The sequence below is a fragment of the Glycine max genome, chromosome 1 (assembly GCF_000004515.6).
Source record: "Glycine max cultivar Williams 82 chromosome 1, Glycine_max_v4.0, whole genome shotgun sequence".
Classification (NCBI taxonomy): domain Eukaryota; kingdom Viridiplantae; phylum Streptophyta; class Magnoliopsida; order Fabales; family Fabaceae; genus Glycine; species Glycine max.
In genome coordinates, this window is record NC_016088.4 from 19,831,034 (window position 1) to 19,850,179 (window position 19,146).

The 19,146-nt window shown below is 42.3% G+C and overlaps 1 protein-coding gene across 1 annotated transcript; it reads left to right on the forward strand.

Annotated features, from left to right (window-relative positions):
• The first annotated feature begins 7,189 nt into the window (after positions 1-7,189).
• LOC102660924 (uncharacterized) lies at positions 7,190-8,848 on the forward strand. The gene is made up of 3 exons (XM_006573991.1): positions 7,190-7,828; positions 7,910-8,676; positions 8,791-8,848. Exons 1-3 carry the CDS (start codon positions 7,190-7,192, stop codon positions 8,846-8,848), a joined length of 1,464 nt encoding a protein of 487 aa, XP_006574054.1.
• The last annotated feature ends 10,298 nt before the right edge of the window (positions 8,849-19,146 follow it).

Consider the following 19,146-nt stretch of genomic DNA (forward strand, 5'->3'; position numbering starts at 1 on the left):
GCCTTAGGGTAGATTTCTGAGCCCATGGGCCAAGGTTGGGTCCAATTATCTTTGTACATATTAGACTAGGATGTCATTATATTTGGTCCTTGTATTTAGGGCTCCATATTGTAGGTAGGGTACCCTAGAAATATAGGATTTTTCAGCCCTTGTATTTTAGGGCACCTAGACTAGTTTTTGTATTAGGGGTAGTTTTGTAATTTCACATGCACTAAGTGAATATTTGATGTGTGTTGGGAAATAAATTTAATTGAATTGGTAGAAGCCCAATCCAATTAAATTTTAGAGGGGGAGGTGAGCATTTGCTTACTACACCCCATTGCCACATCATATAGTCACACTTTGTGCATGTCCTTCATGCTTTACATGCCTCATGACACCTAAGCACACTTAGTGGAGAATCTTGGAATTGATCTTGGATTAGTGGGTTGAACCATAACTAAAATTCACTAATCATAATTATTGAAATTTTGGCTCCACAAATTCAAGTGAAATTTGAATTGAAATTCAAATTTCCCTGCAATTTTGTGTGACACTAAGGCTATAAATAGAGGTCATGTGTGTGCATTTTTTTTTAACTTTGATCATTTTAATATTAACTTCAAATTTCAGAGCTCTTTTAGAGCACAAAATTTCGTGCTCTTCTCTCCCTCTCCCTTCATTCATCTCCTTCTTCCTCCAAGCTCTTATCCATGGCCTCCTATGGTGGTGAGCTTCTTCTAGACTCATCTTCTCCTTGAAGTAGTGTCTCCTCTCTCTCTTCCTTGTCCATTCTACTGCATTCATCTTCCAAGAAGCAAAAGAATCCATTGATGAAGAAGATCCTAGGCCTACAAGCTCCAATGGAGCTTACATCAGTTCTTGCCATAAGACAACTTGGCTACCTCATGAGAGGAGCACTGTCAAAAGAAAGTATCACGCCCTTCATCGCACAGGGTTTTAATGACCCCAATGCAAGGATATTTCAAAGGGTCTGAAAGGCATGGAGTGCAATGCAAAGAAAAGATAAAGAGCTTAGGGGAAGCAATAATGGGATCGTTGGAGGCTATCACAAGTGGTTGAAAGCTTGGACACAAGAGTTAGTTTGGCTCCCGAAGCTAAAGGCATCAAGTGAGGAAGAGGCTAAAACCCTTGAGGAGAGTGAAAAGGTGCAAGCCTTGAAGGCAGAACTTCCAAGGGTGCAAGCAGTGAGGGAAAAGTTCAAGGCGACAACTATCAAGGTTCGAAAAGAATGTGACAAGCTGAGGGATGTCAATGTGGCCACTGCCGAAGCATTGGAACGGGAAACAAAGAGGGCCCAAAAGGAAGAATGGGGCCGAAACAAGTTCTGAGGGGTGTTGTGGGGTAGCAACAGCGAGCTCAAGCTTCGAAGAGCCGAGAGAGACCAATCGAGAGTCGAAGGCATGGTATGGTATTAGAAGACAAGTTGAAGGCTTGTCAAAGGTCAAAGAGGAGTTTGTCCAAATAATTGAGTAGGACGGAAGGAAACATGTGGGCCATCATTGACCAATACAAAGAGAAGCTAAGTCTAGCTTCAACCAATGAGCAAAGGCTAGAGGACAAGTATGCAAAGGTATTAGTCCTGCAAGTAGAAAGGGAAGCAAGAGAGAGGGTGATCGATTCATTACACAGAGAAGCAATGATGAGGATGGATAGGTTCGCTTTCACCTTGAATGGGAGTCAAGAGCTTCCCAAACTGCTAGCCAAAGCCAAGGCAATGACGGACGTGTACTTGGCTCTCAAGGAAGTTCATGGGCTCCTCAATTATTGTCAGCACACGATCGATTTGATGGCCCACATAATTAGGAACCGCTAAGGCATTTGTATTTTCGCTTTAATTTTGACAAGATGAACATTTTTGTTCCTTAATAAAAATGAGTTTGGTTCAATCATATGCCTTTGCTCAAAGTTCTGCGTGAGTCCAATATTTCGACAACGTATCTTTAGCATGCATTCATGTTTAGTCGCATTACTCACTGCATTTTTGTTCTTTTAGCAGTAGCATCATAACTAAACATGCTTTAAGGCACTCCTATCGAACCCATTCCAAAACTAGAGTCATGGGTGACATAGAAGAGGTGCAAGAACAAATGAAGGCCAATATGGAGGCCTTGAAAGATCAAATGACCTCCTTGATGGAGGCCATGCTAAGCATGAAGCGAATGATAGAGAGCAACACGACCACAACAGCCGCCACTAGCGCCACCGCTGAGGCAGATCTGATCCATTCCTCCGCCATAAACCAAGCAAACCAACCCATCCAAGACGTGTTGGGTCAAGGAGGAGAGGTATTGGGTAGCACCGGCGGTCCACACGTAGGGCATAATAGGAATGCTTACCCCTATGGCTTACCCCCCAATTATACGCCACCTACCATGCACATGCCCAACGAGAACGCTAATCACGCCGTTCCCGTTACCTTGGAGGGTCAACAACCCCAGCCTGTAGGGGGCACCCGTGAAGAACCTTGGGAGCATGCTTAAGGTGACTTTGACCCATACCCCACTTTCACCATTGAGAGACCGACATTTAATGCTATGCCTCAACCCAATACCGTAGGAGCTCCTCAACCCCGTCCTCTGCAACCGTTGTATTTCTCGATAGGGGTGCCGCCTCCGGCAGTGGAAGGGAGAGAGAAACTTGATCTCATCGAGGAGAGATTAAGGGTTGTCAAAGGGTTTGGTGATTACCCTTTCGCTGACATGGCAGAATTGTGTTTGGTACCTGATGTTGTCATCCCCCAAAAGTTCAAGGTACTTGATTTCGATAGATACAAGGGGACCACTTTCCCCAAGAATCACCTGAAGATGTACTGTTGAAAAATGGAGGCATACTCTAGGGACGAGAAACTGTTGATGCATTTCTTCCAAGAAAGTTTGGCCGGGGCGACGGTCATCTGGTATACCAATTTGGAGGCTTCTCGTATTCGCACATGGAAGGACTTGATTACTGCCTTCATTAGGTAGTACTAATACAATACTGACATGACTCCCGACAGAACCCAGCTGCAAAATATGATCAAGCGGGAGCATGAGTCCTTTAAGGAGTACGCCCAACGATGGAGGGACTTGGAAGCATAAGTGGCACCCCCCATGGTAGAAAGAGAGATGATCACTATGATAGTGGACATGCTGCCAGTGTCTACTATGAAAAGTTGGTGAGATACATGCCCTCTAGCTTCGCAGATTTAGTATTTGTGGGTGAGAAGATCAAAGTAGGCCTGAAAAGAGGGAAGTTTGATTATGTCACCCCTATCGACACGAGCAATAGGAGATTCAAGGCAAGTGGGGCAAAGAAGATGGAAGAAGATGCCCACGCTGTGACTTCAGCTCCTACTTGGCCGAAGCCCCAACAAACCCCTCACAACACTTACCAATATGCCCAACATCAACCAAGCTTTGCGGCCCGCGTTAGAAACCCCTCCAGTCCAGCACCCGTCCAGCAAAGGGCACCCGCTCAACCACAAAGGGCCCCCACTGAAAACTCAGCTCCTACACAACCTCGCCCCGCCGATAGCTCCAATCCGAGCACAAGTTCCAATCTGGGAAGGAATTTCTCGGTAAATAAACTTGCGGAATTTTCTCCCATCCTGATGTCGTATGCAGGATTGCTACCATCCTTGATCGCCAATCAAATAGAAGTGGTGACCCCCGAGAAGATTTTCCAGTCTCCTTTCCCTCGATGGTACAACCCCAACGTGACCTGCACTTATCATGGGGGTGTCTCGGGGCACTCGATAGAACAATGAGTGGCCTTCAAACATAAGGTCCAAAGTTTGATCGACATAGGTTGGCTGATGTTCCAAGAGGACGGTCCAAACGTAAAGACAAACCCTCTTGCTATTCATGGGGGACCAGCAGTTAATGCGGTGGAGGAGTGTGGACCTCGGAGGCCGAAGCAAATGAAAGTGGTAACCTCTAGGAGGTTTATATTGAAGACGTTGTGTGAGGTGGGCATCATTTGCTTTGACGGGGGCAAGGGGGATACTTGCTTCATACAGTCGGGGGCAGCGCACGAAGTAGAGACATGCCCTGTGGCAGAGGATTTACTGCAAGGGATAATGGATCAAGGTCGATTTGAAGTTGGTGGCACAAGCAAGGGGGAGCAACATGTGTGCATGCAATCGGTTGACAAAAGCCCGAGTAAGCCCAAACCATTGGTGATTCACTTCACTAGAGATGCTGCCACCCAAAAGCCTCAAGGCTTCCAACCTATCCCGGGTAAGAAGCCTATCCATTTCCCTTACAAGAGTGACAAGGCGGTCCCATGGAGGTATGCCCCTCAAAAGCCCGACGGAAGGAAGGACGAATCCATTGGAGATGACCTATCCTCTACCAAGGTTACCAACATCTCTGGCATGAGCAGTATGACCCGTAGTGGGCAAATCTTCGTGGCACCCGACCCGTTGGTGCAGTCTAAGGACACAAAGGGAAAGGCGAAGGTGGGCACGGAAGAAAGCGACAAGGCAAGCCTAATTCTAGATGAGGAGATCCCGGCTAGGAGATTTGCTAAGGGAGAGGAAGACTTCAGTAGAAAGAAAATATCTACTAAAGAAGCAAATGAGTTCCTTCGGATCATCTAGCAAAGCAAGTTCAAGGTAATTGAACAACTCAATAAAACCCCAGCTAGGGTCTCCCTATTGGAACTACTCATGAACTACAAGTCTCATCGAGCACTTCTGGTCAAGACCTTGAATGAGGCCCACATCGCCCAAGACATATCTGTGGAGGACTTTAGGGGCATTATCAACAATATTACCGCCAACAATTACCTCACCTTTGCCAATGAAGAGATACCCGTCGAGGGCCGGGGTCATAATAGGTCCTTGCATGTGTCTGTTAAGTGCTTGGACCATATCGTGGCTAAGGTTCTCATTGACAACGGCTCATCACTCAATGTCATGCCCAAGGCTACCTTGGACAAATTGCCTTTCAATGTGTCACACCTGAGGCTGAGCTCCATGGTGGTGCGAGCTTTTAATGGCAGCCGCTGGGACGTAAGAGGGGAGATTGATCTCCCAATTTAGATTGGACCTCACATCTGTCAAATCACTTTCCAAGTGATGGATATCAACCCGGCCTATAGCTGCCTTTTAGGCCGACCTTGGATTCACTCAGTCGGGGTAGTCCCTTCAACGCTCCACCAAAGGATGAAATTTGTGGTGGAAGGGCAGTTAGTCATAGTCTCAGGAGAGGAAGACTTCCTGGTAAGTTGTCCTTCTTCTATGCCATATGTAGAAGCCGCGGAGGAGTCCTTGGAGACGGCTTTTCAAGCATTGGAGGTAGTGAGCAACGCTTATGTCGAGTCTTCCCTAGTGCCACCACGCTCATCCAGTGCTGCATTGATGGTAGCCCGTGTAATGTTAAGACATGGGTAAGAGCCCAGAATGGGTTTGGGTCGGAATGGCGATGGCATGGTGAGCTTGGTGGAGTTCAAGGAGAACTGTAGAAGGTTCGGGCTAGGATATAAGCCTACACGCGCCGACGTGAGGAGAAGTGCCCTAGAGAGGAGGGGTAGAAGCATGGGCCAGCCGCAAGGATCGCATGTGAAAGGGATTCCCTTATGTCACATCAATGAAAGCTTCATCAGTGTGGGTTGGATGTGTGAAGGGCAGGTCACCGTGATCCATGATGAAGTCCCTCAAGAGCAATCAAACTGGGTGCGGCCATGCCTTCCTGAGTTAGAGTTGGGAAACTGGAAAATTATCGAAAAACCCGAAATTTCCGTGGCAAACATAATGTAATTTGTTAGTCCTAACTCTATAGTTGGGCCTAGGCTTTAGGGTTTTCTCCCTGTTTGGGCTTTTCTTTTGCTATCAAATATATATAAATACAGCCTTTCTTCATTTGTTCTTGCACTTTCATCCATTCTCATTTGTCTGCATATTTATTTTTGTTACGATTAAATGGTACAGATCCGACGATGAGTCCTATGAAGGTACTAATACCAGGACCCAAATGTCGATTTTGAGCAGCTAGTAAACCAAGCTGAGGATGAAGAAGATGAGGATTGGGGGCTTCCCCTAGAGCTAAAAAGAATGGTCGAACAGGAAGACCGAGAAATGAAGCCACACCAAGAAGAGATGGAAATCATAAACTTGGGTGTTGGCGAGGAAAATAAAGAGGTAAAGGTTGGCACGGGCATGACCACACCTATCTGAGATGAATTGGTGGCTCTGCTATGAGACTACCAAGACATCTTCACTTGGTCATACCAAGATATGCCCGGCTTGAACCCCAACATTGTGCAGCATAGGTTGCCTTTGAATCCCAGTTGTTCTCCGGTGAAACAAAAACTAAGAAGGATGAAGCCCGAGATGTCCTTAAAGATAAAAGAAGAAGTGAAAAAGCAATTTAATGTCGGCTTCTTAGCAGTCACTCGATACCCAAAATGGGTTGCCAACATTGTGCCAGTCCCCAAGAAAGATGGGATAGTTCGAATGTGCATGGACTATCGTGATCTAAACCGAGCCAGTCCAAAGGATAACTTTCCTTTACCGCACATCAATGTCCTTGTAGATAACACAACCAATTTTGCTTTATTTTCTTTCATGGACGGGTTCTCAGGCTACAACCAAATAAAGATGGCACCGGAGGACATGGAAAAGATGACCTTCGTCACCTTATGGGGGACGTTCTGCTACAAAGTGATGTCCTTTGGGCTTAAGAACGCTGGGGAAACCTACCAACGAGCTATGGTAGCATTATTCCATGACATGGCGCACAAAGAAAATAAAGTATATGTGGATGATATGATTGCCAAGTCTAAAACCGAGGGGGAACACCTCGTCAACTTGCGGAAGTTGTTTGAGAGGTTGCGTAAGTACCGGCAAAGACTAAATCCCGCCAAGTGTACTTTTGGGGTCAAGTTGGGAAAATTGCTCGGTTTTATTGTAAGTCAGAAAGGGATAAAGGTGGACCCGGACAAAGTAAAAACCATCCTTGAAATGCCCGAGCCACGCACCGAGAAGCAAATCCGAGGTTTCTTAGGACGCTTGAATTATATAGCGAGGTTCATATCGCAGCTAATCGCTACTTGTGAGCCTCTCTTCAAGCTATTATGCAAGAACTAGTCTGTCCAATGGAATGAAGATTGCCAAGTGGCATTCGGAAGGATCAAGCGATGCCTTATGAATCCTCCTATGTTTGTGCCCCCAGTGCCCGGAAGACCCCTCATCCTATATATGACTATGTTGGATGAGTCGATAGGGTGTATGCTGGGGCAGCACGGCGAGTCCGGGAAGAGGGAACGGGTCGTCTATTACTTAAGCAAGAAGTTCACGGCCTGTGAGATGAACTACTCTTTGCTTGAAAGAACATGTTGTGCCTTGGTGTGGGCAGCCCATCATCTAAGGAAGTACATGCTGAGCTACACCACTTGGTTGGTATCCAAGATGGACCCAGTCAAATACATATTTGGAAAGCCCGCTCTTACCGGACGGATCGCTCGGTGGCAGGTTCTGCTATCAAAATTCGACATTGTTTATGTCACTCAAAAGACGATAAAGGGAAGCACCTTGGTAGATTACCTAGCTCAACAGCCCATCAATGATTACCAACCTATACATCCAGAGTTCCTGAATGAGGACATCATGACCTTGTTTGAGGAGGGGGTGGAGGATGAAGATAGGGACAAATGGATAGTGTGGTTCGACGGCGCGTCCAACGCACTAGGCCATGGAGTAGGGGCGGATTTGCTTACTCCTGATGATCAATGCATACCCTTCACAGCTAGGTTTGGCTTTGACTGCATGAACAACATGGCTGAGTATGAGGCGTGCGCCCTTGGGATCCTAGTAGCAATCAACTTCAAGGTTAAATTGCTCAAAGTATACGGAGACTCAGCCTTGGTGATTCATCAGTTGAGAGGAGAATGGGAGACTAGGGATCATAAGTTGATACCCTACCAGGCCTACATCAAGAAGATGATAGAGTTCTTCTATGACATATCCTTCCACCATATTCCTAGAGAGGAAAATCAAATGGCCGATGTGCTTGCCACTCTAGAATCCATGATTCAGCTGACCTCGCATGGGGACTTGCCGAACATCGAATTTAGATGTCGCAGAAAGCTCCTGCATTGCTGCTTTATAGAAGAGGAACAAGATGGTAAATTGTGGTACTTTGATATCAAGCGATATATCGAAGACAAGGAGTACCCACGGGAGGCTTCTGACAACGACAAGAGGATGTTGCAAAGGTTGGCAGTCGATTTCTTCTTGAGTGGAGATATCTTGTACAAAAGGAACCATGATATGGTTTTGCTCCAATGTGTGGATGTCAGGGAGGTTGAGCAGATGCTAGGGGAAGTTCACGAGGGGTCCTTTGGAACACACACCAACGGACATGCCATGGCCCAGAAGATTCTAAGGGCAGGGTATTACTGGCTCACCATGGAAAACGATTGTTGTATCCATGTGAGAAAGTGCCACAAGTGTCAAGCATTTGCCGACAATGTCATTGCTCCGCCTGTGCCCTTGTACATCTTGGCGACACCTTGGCCATTCTCTATGTGGGGAATAGATGTGATTGGGGCTATTCAGCCCAAGGCTTCGAACGGACATCACTTCATTTTGGTTGCGATCGACTACTTCACCAAAGGGCTTGAAGCTGCTTCATATGCTCATGTGACAAGGAGTGTGGTGGTCAGGTTCATCAAGAAGGAGATAATCTGCCGGTATAGGTTGCCCAGGAAGATTATAACTGAGAATGCCACCAATCTGAACAACAAAATGATGAAGGAAATGTGTGAGGATTTCAAGATCCAACACAATAATTCCATACCTTACAGGCCCAAGATGAATGGGGTAGTTGAGGCTGCTAATAAGTGTAGATACAATTGGCTTTGATGTTTTGATGATGATCATGATGATGTGTTGCAATTGATGCAAATGGGCTTTTCAAGATTAAAATTCAAGACAATACTTCAAGATTACAAGTCACAACATCAAGATGATCACTAGAATATTAGGAAGGGAATTCCTAATTGAATTAGCAAAGGTTTGGCCAAGTGATTTAAATTAAAAAAGTGTTTCTCAAAGGTTTTACTCTCTGGTAATTGATTACCAGAGGATGTAATCGATTACCAGTGGCCAAATACGTTTTATAACAGCTACAAAAATTTGAATTCAAAATTTTAGACTGTGTAATCGATTACACAATTTTGGTAATCGATTACCAGCAGTTAGTAAACGTTTTAATTCAAATTTTAAAAGCTGTAATCGATTACACAATTACTGTAATCGATTACCAGAAAGGATTTTCAGAAAAATAATTTCAAGAGTCACAACTTTTCAAAGGCTTTATTAATGACCATCAATGGTCTATATATATGTGACTTAAACACGAAATTGTTCAGAGATTTTCAGAACAACAAAGTGTTTATCCTCTCAAAGAGCAAATTCATTTTATCCTCTTAAGAATTCCTTGGCCAATTCAATTGTAATTCATTAAGGAATTATTTGAGTGCTCAATCTGTAAAATCCATCTCTTTCTAGAGAGATTTGTTCTTTTTCTTCTTCTCATTCTCTAAGGGATTAAGAGACTGTGAGTCTCTTGTTGTAAAGGATCTCTAATCACAAAGGAAGGATTGTCCTTGTGTGTTTAGAACTTGTAAAAGGGATTTACAAGATAGTGGAACTCTCAAGCGGGTTGCTTGGGGACTGGACGTAGGCACAAGGGTGTGGCCGAACCAGTATAAAACTGAGTTTGCATTTTCTCTTCCCTTAATCTCCTTTATTTATTATTGCTTTATATTCATATTCAAATTGTTTCATTTGAATTAATATTTAAGAAGATTGTTATTAAGGGAATTCATAACTTGAGAAAAAAGTGAAATAGATTTTTAATTAGGGGAAATTGTTTGGGATATCTTAATTCAACCCCCCCTTCTTAAGATATCTGAGGCCACTTGTCTAACAATAAGAACATCAAGAAGATTGTTCAGAAAATGACCGTGTCATACAAAGATTGGCATGAGATGCTCCCTTTCGTGCTACATGGTTATCGAACCTCAGTGCGTACATCAACTGGGGAAACTCCGTTCTCTTTGGTGTACGGGATGGAGGTTGTGCTTATGTTTGAAGTGGTGGTTCCCTCTTTGAGAATTCTAGTCGGGTCAGGGTTGAAAGAGTCGGAATGGGCCCAAGCATGCTTTGATCAGTTGAATCTTATAAAAGGCAAGAGATTGGCCGCCAAAAGCCATGGACAATTATATCAAAGTCGGGTGAAGAACACTTTCGACAAGAAGGTACGCCCATGCAAGTTCAATGAAGGGGATCTCGTCTTGAAGAAAGTATCCCAAGCTCAAAAAGACCATAGGGGAAAATGGGCTCTAAATTATGAAGGACCTTTTGTCGTCAAGAAAGCATTTTTGGGAGGAGCATTGGTACTTGGCAGCATGGACGATGAAGAATTGCATTTGCCCGTGAATTTCGATATCGTCAAACGATATTATGCTTAGTACTTGGGGCAGCTGAAGGGTTCAATATAGGGTTGTTCTCCAAAGACTCATTGGGATCTCCAAAGTCTTCCAAGCCTTTGTAAACCATGATTGCAACATTAATAAACATTGGATTGATGATTTTAATTTCATGTGTTGTGTTTTTACTTCTTGAGAACCTACACTTTCAATTTTATCCACTGAATCCGGAGCCATTTGGCTCCATTAAAAGGGGTGTCATAAGCGTTTAAGTAAAATTGAACATAATAACATTTGTTTCATTGTTGCACTTAAACTTCCTAATCATAAGCATGCATGCATTTTCATCTTATCATCCTACGGATCGGAGGATAAATGGAAATCCATTTTGAGTAGTGATCAATATCACACCAAAATCAAGATAAGAGTAAGTGAAAGGATCAGTATTTTGTGATGTTATTTCACGTTTACTGCATGATGCCATTTCCTTTACTCGAAAGCTTAGGGGCAGGTACAAGTAGGTGCTAGGCCTGTGATCAACAGATCGTCATCTCGCGTCTGGCTCACGATGTTAAAGAAGCATTTCTAAGAGGCAGCCTAGTATCTCTAATCTTGTTCTTTAAAATTCATGCTTTTATTTATCTGTTTTCTTGAATTGTATTTGAATGTGCCTTGTTTATTTGTGACCATAGGAGTTAACGAAACGATAAACATGGCTAGGAATAGCTTAAATTGTTACAAAGGGGTCGCAAAAAAAAAAACAGTTAGCTCGCCTGGGCGAGCATGTCTGCACCAAAAACATAAAATGGGGAGGGGTGAAGCCTTTCTTCACCCCAAAATCTTCTCCAAGCTTTCAAGGACGTAGGTGCTCACGAAAATCATGAAACTAGCAGCCCTAAGCCACCATTTTTGTGTTTTAGCTTCCATTTGTTGCGTTTTTGTGCTTCCCTATAAGTTAGTATTGCTATTCTTCAAATTTTTGCTTCCCATTGTGGTGCTTTAGTACTTTAGTTGCTTGTTTCTTGCAAAATTTGTGAATCAATTCATATGAGAATCCATGCTTTGATTTGTTTAATTGGGGGGTTGTAGGGGATGGCCATAGGCCTATCTTGAGTTTTGATATGAATGGGGATGTCACATTGCCCCCGTTCCTCATTTTTTTTCATGCTTAAACATGCGCCCACCAAGTGTTTGGTGAAATGCCTCAATTGCATTTACGCGTGATTTTGTGAAACTTAGCTTGTGGAACGAATTGTGCACATATGGCTGCCATTGTGAGTGTGTGGGCAGTTTTGTAGAAGCTAGAATAAAGTGCCAAAAGCATGACTTAGGCCTAGGAATCTAAGTTTCTGGTTTTGAATGTAAAAAATGCATGAATATGAGAACATGTTTGTGAGGTTTTTGACTAGAATTTGAATTTGTTGCCTCATGAGGAATACCTTGCACCTAGGTAGCATGAAAAATACCTTTCAATAGTATGTATATATGTTGGATAGGTAACATGAAAAATACCTTTCAATAGTGTATGTATGTTGGATAGGTAGCATAGGAAATGCCTTTCAAAACTGTGTATGTATGTTGGATAGGTAGCATAGGGAATGCCTTTCAATAATGTGTATGTATGTTGGTTAGGTACCATAAAAGATGCCTTTCAAAAATGTGCATATATGTTAGATAGGTGGCATAGAAATGCCTTTCAAAAAATATATGTATATATGTTGGATAGATAACAAAAAAATGCCTTTCAAGGATATGTATGTATATGTGTTGAATATATAATGAAGATGCCTTTCAAAAAAAGGTGAGTAGGTAGCATGAAAGTGCTTTTCAAAAGAATGTATATATACATGTGGATATGTATCATAAAGTTTTTTCACAAAAAAAATATATGTATAAATGCATCTATATAGGTATGTATCATAAAATAGCGTGTGGCCCAATGTTATTGTTTTCTAAATTGCATGTTAACGCTCGCACCATTTAAGTGTTGTTTGGCTCTTGTTTGTAATGATTGGTATTTCCTTGCAAACTAACTTTGCAAGTGTGTCCTCACAGGGAAATGGCTCCAAAGAAGCTTCTAGCCAAGAGGTCCAGGAAAGATGTCGTTGGAGAAGGTTCCAATGTGGCCCCATAGGTGGACATGGAGTTTGATAGACACAGGTTCTGAAGTGAGGAACACCAGCGACACTTTGAGGCCATTAAAGGCTGGTCATTCCTCAAAGAGAGAAATGTCCAGTTGAGGGACGAAGAGTATACTGAGTTTCAAGAGGAGATTGCCCGGAGGCAATGGACTCAGCTGGTGTCACCCATGGCTAAGTACAACCCAAAGATAGTCATGGAGTTTTATGCCAACGCATGGCCTACAAAGGAGGGAGTTAGAGACAAATGCTCCTAGGTGAGAGGCCAGTGGATCCCCTTCGATGAGGATGCCATTAATCAGTTTCTGGGGCATCCACTAGTCTTGGAGGAGGGCCAGCGCTGTGAGTTTAGCCAGAGGAGGAGTTAGGCCTCAAGCTTCGATGAGAAGGCTATCAGCCAGTTGCTATGCGTTTCGAGGTAGGATTTTGCTCGAGCGTAGCGGGGAGACGGGTGCGAATCATGCGCACCAGCATGACCACCCTCACACAGATTTGGATGATGTTGCTGCTTAGCAACATTCTCCCTAGCGACCATAACTCAGACCTCCCCCTGCCAAAGTGTCAGCTGGTCTATGCCATCCTGACTCAGGTGAGTGTACATATCTCCCCAGCAACCATATCTCAGATGCTATGTATCAGTTTGTAGGGATCACACCCCCTTGACACCCAGTGGACCCGGAGAGGTCCAACAGGGCCCTGGGGTTTCCTGCTTTGATCACAGGCCTGTGCCAATTCTATGGAGTGTCGGTCAACCCTACCAAGCTTATTCGGCCTCCCATCAGCAGAGCCTTCATTGAGAAGTACTACATGCCCAGGCAGGTACAGGGTCAGGCATCGCAATAGCCAGAGGAGGACTAGTAGTAGCCAGCTGCAGATGCACCGCCGCCGCCCTTGTAAGAGACACCATCCCCGGGGTCTATCTATACCCACTTGCAGAGGATAGAACTCCAGATGCACACATACATGTAGCATGTGACTAGCCAGCAGGCAGCTAATCACAGGGGCCAGGTGCAGCTAAACGAGACATTCTATCGGGTACAATATGCACCGGCAGAGTCAGGACCCCAGTCCCTTCCCTTGGTCTACCCTCGTGCAGTTTGGGGCCACCGTTGCTTGGCTCAGAGATGAGGCCAATTTTGAGACACGGGCAAGACCCGAAAGGGCCCTTGGGGACAATAGAGGAGCTTAGGAGGATGACGATATGGCCGACGTGCTGGATTTCTTCACTTGAGGAGGCAGAGTCGCACGGCTGGGGTTGGAAAAAATAGTGATTTCGTCTTTATTTGATGTTATTTCTTTCATTTGTTATTTTGTTATCTCATTCTGATAGAACTGAACTTTGATGTTATTGCTTTCAGTTATTGATCGGCTCATTGCGATAAAACTGAACTTCATGTTATTGCTTTCGGTTATTTGTTATCTCATTTTGATTAATTTTACTGCTTATAGCATATTGTCGTATGTACTTTGCGATGGTTTTTTTGAAACGCCAAAAACAATAGTAGGGGGTCTCGTGTATTTTCATTCGCACGCCTTTTATTCCTTTAGATAAAGTGTAATCTCAGTTACCAACTTTGCCCTGGGTACAAACCTTTTCTAACAAAAAAAAAAAGAGAAAAGAAATTTGCTTGAAAGAAATTGATTGAAAGAAAAAGCTAAAAAAAAATAAAAAAACAAACTAAAAGCCAACACACTTTTGAAAGAAAATGACCGCTAGTTTTCTTTGGAAAATTCACAGGTCAGGACATAGAAAGATTTTTGAAAAATGTGGGTGTTCCTGAAGGGTGAATGCAATGAAAGATTTTTCCGAAGGCCTAAATGGACTCGGATGTGTGCGTAACTTGATAAAAGAGCATTGTTTGGGAACACTGGGTTGATTTGAATGGGGGAAAACAAACCCTAAGCCTTAGTGTTTACATGGCCACAAAGCTTTATGCATGAGTGTCCACATGGATGTGTGCTATGATCAATTTTGCATGAATTTTAAATCATCATCATCTTATGTGTGTCATGGAAATGATCTAGGGCATTCCCATAATCCTGAACCACTTGCTAAACAAATATCCTGACATACGTCATATCCCACCATCCGTAGGCCTTTTGAGCCAAACCTCAACATTTTGGCCATAACCTTGACCTAGGATGGAAATTTCCAACCTTACCATTGGAAGAAAGAACAAAAGGATCTTCACCCCTAAAAAAAACTTCTTTTACCTTGGGTTATAAATGTGCTTCAAAAGAAAAGAAGAGAAAAAGGAAAGGAAGAAAGTCAGCCAATCAAAGATTGGAGAAAAGCATAAAAGAAAAATAGAAAAGAAAAAAAAATAAATATAGAGAGGTTTTCTTTGTACTAGACAATGTCTGAACAATGTGCGAAATTGTCAAAAGAAAAAAGAAGGGAAATAGTAACAATAACTTGGTCAAAACCCAAGGGATACATGAAGCAATCACCTTCTTAGTTACCAACCAAATCTTTGTGTCCGCTCTTGCTCCGCGTCAAACCAAAGAGAGAAAAAAGAAACACAGAAAAGGAAAAGGCCAAAGCACCCAAAAGCCAAAGTTCCCACCAAAATCCAGCTTTCTACAAAGTCCTATTGATCCATGATTTTGCATATTATCTTTGATTTGATAGGAAATGACTTACAAAGTCAAATCATGGCATGTATGTGGTTCGGAATTAGGACGAAACACTTGCCTGTGTGAGATTTTATACATTGTGAGCGGTTTTCCTCAATTTTCAATTGGACCCAGTGCTTTCTTCAAATGTTCTTTTAGAGATGAAATGAAAATGTCCCAAATCTCATTTGTGGTTATGAGAAATTCTATCAGCATGTTTTCCTTCCCCGGTAGTCACATTGTTTTTCTTCAAAAATAGATGTTACTCTGATCGGTTTGGAGCTTTGTTTCTTTGCAAAGCGTGTTCGCATTTTAGTGAAAGATTTTTAGAGACTATTAAAGTCTTCTTTTCCTTCCAGAGACAATCAATTCAGTTGGCATGCAGAGACAAATTATGGTCATCTGCCCCTTTTCGAAGACATCAATGTCTTTCGATCGAGACTATTAAATTCTTCTTTGCCTTCCAGAGACAATCAAGTTCGTTGGCATGCAGAGACAAATTATGGTCATCTGTCTCTTTTCGAAGACTTCAATGTCTTTCGATCGAGACTATTAAAGTCTTCTTTGCCTTCCAGAGACAATCAAGTCTGTTGGCACGCAGAGACAAATTATGGTCATCTACCCCTTTTTGAACACTTCAATGTCTTTCGATCGAGACTATTAAAGTCTTCTTTGCCTTCCTAAGACAATCAAGTTTGTTGGCATGCAGAGACAAATAATGGTCATATGCCTCTTTTCGAAGACTTCAATGTCTTTCGATCAAGACTATTAAAGTCTTCTTTTCCTTCCAGAGACAATCCAGTCTATTGGCACGCAGAGACAAATTATGGTCATCTGCCTCTTTTCGAAGACTTCAATGCCTTTCGATCAAGACTATTAAAGTCTTCTTTTCCTTCCAGAGACAATCCAGTCTATTGGCACGCAAAGACAAATTATGGTCATCTGCCTCCTTTTCGAAGACTTCAATATCTTTCGATCAAGACTATTAAAGTCTCCTTTGCCTTCCAGAGACAATCCAGTCCATTGGCACACAGAGACAACTTATGGTCATTTGTCTCCTTTTCGAAGACTTCAATGTCTTTCGATCAAGACTATTAAAGTCTCCTTTGCCTTCCAGAGACAATCAAGTCTGTTGGCACCCAGAGATAAATTATGGTCATCTGCCTCTTTTCGAAGACTTCAATGTCTTTCGATCGAGACTATTAAAGTCTTCTTTGCCTTCCAGAGACAATCAATTCTGTTGGCATGCAAAGACCATCATGGTCATTCGTTTTCATTGTTTTCGAGACTATTAAAGTCTTCTTTGCCTTCCAAAGAAAATCAAGTCCGTTGGCATGCGGAGACAATCATGGTCATCCACTTTTGTTGTTTTCGAGACTATTACAGTCTCCTTTGCCTTCCAGAGACAATAAAGTCCATTGGCATGCAGAGACCATCATGGTCATCCACCTTTGTTGTTTTCAAGACTGTTACAATCTCCTTTGTCTTCCAGAGATAATCAAGTCTGTTGGCATGTAGAGACAACCATATCTTCCGCTCTTTATCTTTTCTACGGCTATCAGAGTCTTTTGTCGAGACTTCATTGTCTCCCTTACTTTGCAAGACTTCAAGGTTTTTTGTTGATATACCTAATGTCTCTTATGCTCTTTCTTTTTGACAGGTTTCACTGATTGGGCTTTCGCTAGTGGTCGGTCGGACGGTGAGCTCCCTCGAACAAAATTAGTGTCTTTATCTTTACTTCTCTTTTATCTCCAATAAAAGATAAGTAAAGAGGGGCAACTGTCATACCCTAATTTCATCCGGGGACGATCGTTTGCCAACATTTGAATTCTCGACAACCGAATTGAGTTGCTTGACACTAATTGCCGCACAATCCATAGGGTTTTGTGACATTTCGGAAGGAAATATGAAAAATATTCAAAAGAAGGGCAAAATGGTCACTTTTGGAACACTTTTCAGCCCCTAGGCCCACTAGGAAGCTTAGGGATGAAGTAAGCAGCTCGCCTGGGAGAGCTAGGTTACTTCTGGAGGAAGTAAGCAGCTCACCTGGGCAAGCTGTTGTGCAACCTCCACCCCTCATTTCCTATAAATAGGCATGAGGGGGGCTGAAGGAAGGGTCTAGCATCTAAAATCAACAAGACTCGAGTGAAATTAGTGAGAAGAAGAAAAATCAAGGTCCAGGCACTTCTGTAAAGCTTCCGTAACATTTTCGTGATCGATTCCATAATCATTCTTCATCGTTCTTCATTCTTTGACCGGTTAGTTTCTATTTTTGAAGCTTTGAATTCGTTCTATGCACCCTTAGGGGTCCATCCTTGCTTTATATATCTTCATCTTCATTCTTCTACCATCAGTGATCTTTTTCTTTGTTTAAAGCGAGTTTTGACCAATTGTTTAAGTCGTAATCTCACTTAATCTCTATAAAAATGAATTTCAACCGATCATTTGTGTTGTAATCTCGTTTAATCACCATTAAAATAAAATTCAACCGATTGTTTGTGTTGTAACCTCAATTAATCATTGGAAAAATAAGTTTCAACCAGTCATTTACTTTGCAAGTCCTCTTTTAATAAGTTGGAAAATAACCAAGTGAAACCAAAGCTAAAATCAATTCATAATCAAGCTTTTTGTCCACAAGAAAATGTCTTGAAATCCGTTCAAAGGTCCGATGCCTTAACAGTCCTTTTTTTTTTTTACTTTTATCGATTAAAACAAACCGTTTTAAAGTAAAAAATTAACACTCCGCATAACTTTCCTTCTTTGAAAGAACTACGTAGGTCTGAGTTCCTCATCGCAATTGATATGTAAGAGCAAGAGCCCCGCTCTTGTCGACCCCGAAAAGATAAAAACATAAAAAAGGGAAAATAAAATAAAGATTGAAGTCATGATTTTGCGCATTTTATTAAAGGTTGTCGTCCCTTGTGACAGACGCGTGGGGTGCTAATACCTTCCCCGCACGTAGACAACTCCCGAACCTTTGTTCTTAAAATTCGTAGGTCCACTTTTGGTTTTTTCTAACATTTTTCTCAAATAAACATTAGTGTGAAAACAACTGCCAAAACTAGAGGTTTCTTGAGTCTTTTTTTTTTACTCTACTCTAGAGCCATTCTAAGTTTCTCTTTGAGTCCTAGCTTGCTTTTATGTGCTTTTCATTGCTTTAATTGTTGAATAATCCTTGAAAATTTGTCTTGTTAAAACTCTATTAGTTTATCTTTCATTTCATTTTTTTGGTCTTTGGTTATTGCTTGTCTCTTTGTTTCCTTGTTTGTGAGTTTCCATATAGGGAATTGGAAAGGAGGATTGGTACCATCCCTTGAAGAATTTGAGTCAAGAAGCAAGAGGAAAACCACCTTAAGAGCTATTGGACTAAGAAGCACTCCAAATTGAGTGAATCACCAAAGAGAGAACAACCACCAAAATTGAGGACCTTTTTGTAATTTTGTAATTTACAATTTACTTACTTTCATTACTTTCAAATTTTGTAACAAAAAGGCCTTTCATTGGAAGTAAGTTGGGAGCCTCCAATAGGTCACCCTACTTCCATTTGTGTGTAATAATTTTAGGCAATTTTCCCTTAGGATTGTGAGCATTTTGTTGGGAACCATAAATGTGATCATCCAAACACGTTTAGGATTCGCCTAGTTTACATTTCTTGCTTACTTTCATAGTTTATTTCCTTTACCTTCCATTGTCAAACTGCCTAGATAGCTTGTCTTTTACCAATTAGCTTTTACCTTATCTTTCACACCTCTTTTAGTGTTTATTTTGGCTAGTTTCAACCATAGTTTCTTTTACCTTTTGTTTTCAAACCCCCAACAAGAAAGAACCACAACTTAGGAACCAACATGAGTCTTCATTCTTCATCTAGTGTTAATGGTGAGGGTTCTACTCCTAAGGACCCCATGTATAAGATATTAGATGAGTTGAGATCCCTTAAGTTGTGGAAAGAAAAACGAGAGAAAAGAAAAAGGGG

Excerpts from the sequence above, each read along its gene's own strand:
- LOC102660924 (XM_006573991.1), top strand. The coding sequence starts at position 7,190 with ATGTTGGATGAGTCGATAGGGTGTATGCTGGGGCAGCACGGCGAGTCC. Across the intron at positions 7,829-7,909 it reads TCAAGGTTAAATTGCTCAAA|GCCTACATCAAGAAGATGAT; the intron begins GTATACGGAGAC and ends ATACCCTACCAG. Across the intron at positions 8,677-8,790 it reads AAGAAGGAGATAATCTGCCG|GCCCAAGATGAATGGGGTAG; the intron begins GTATAGGTTGCC and ends CATACCTTACAG.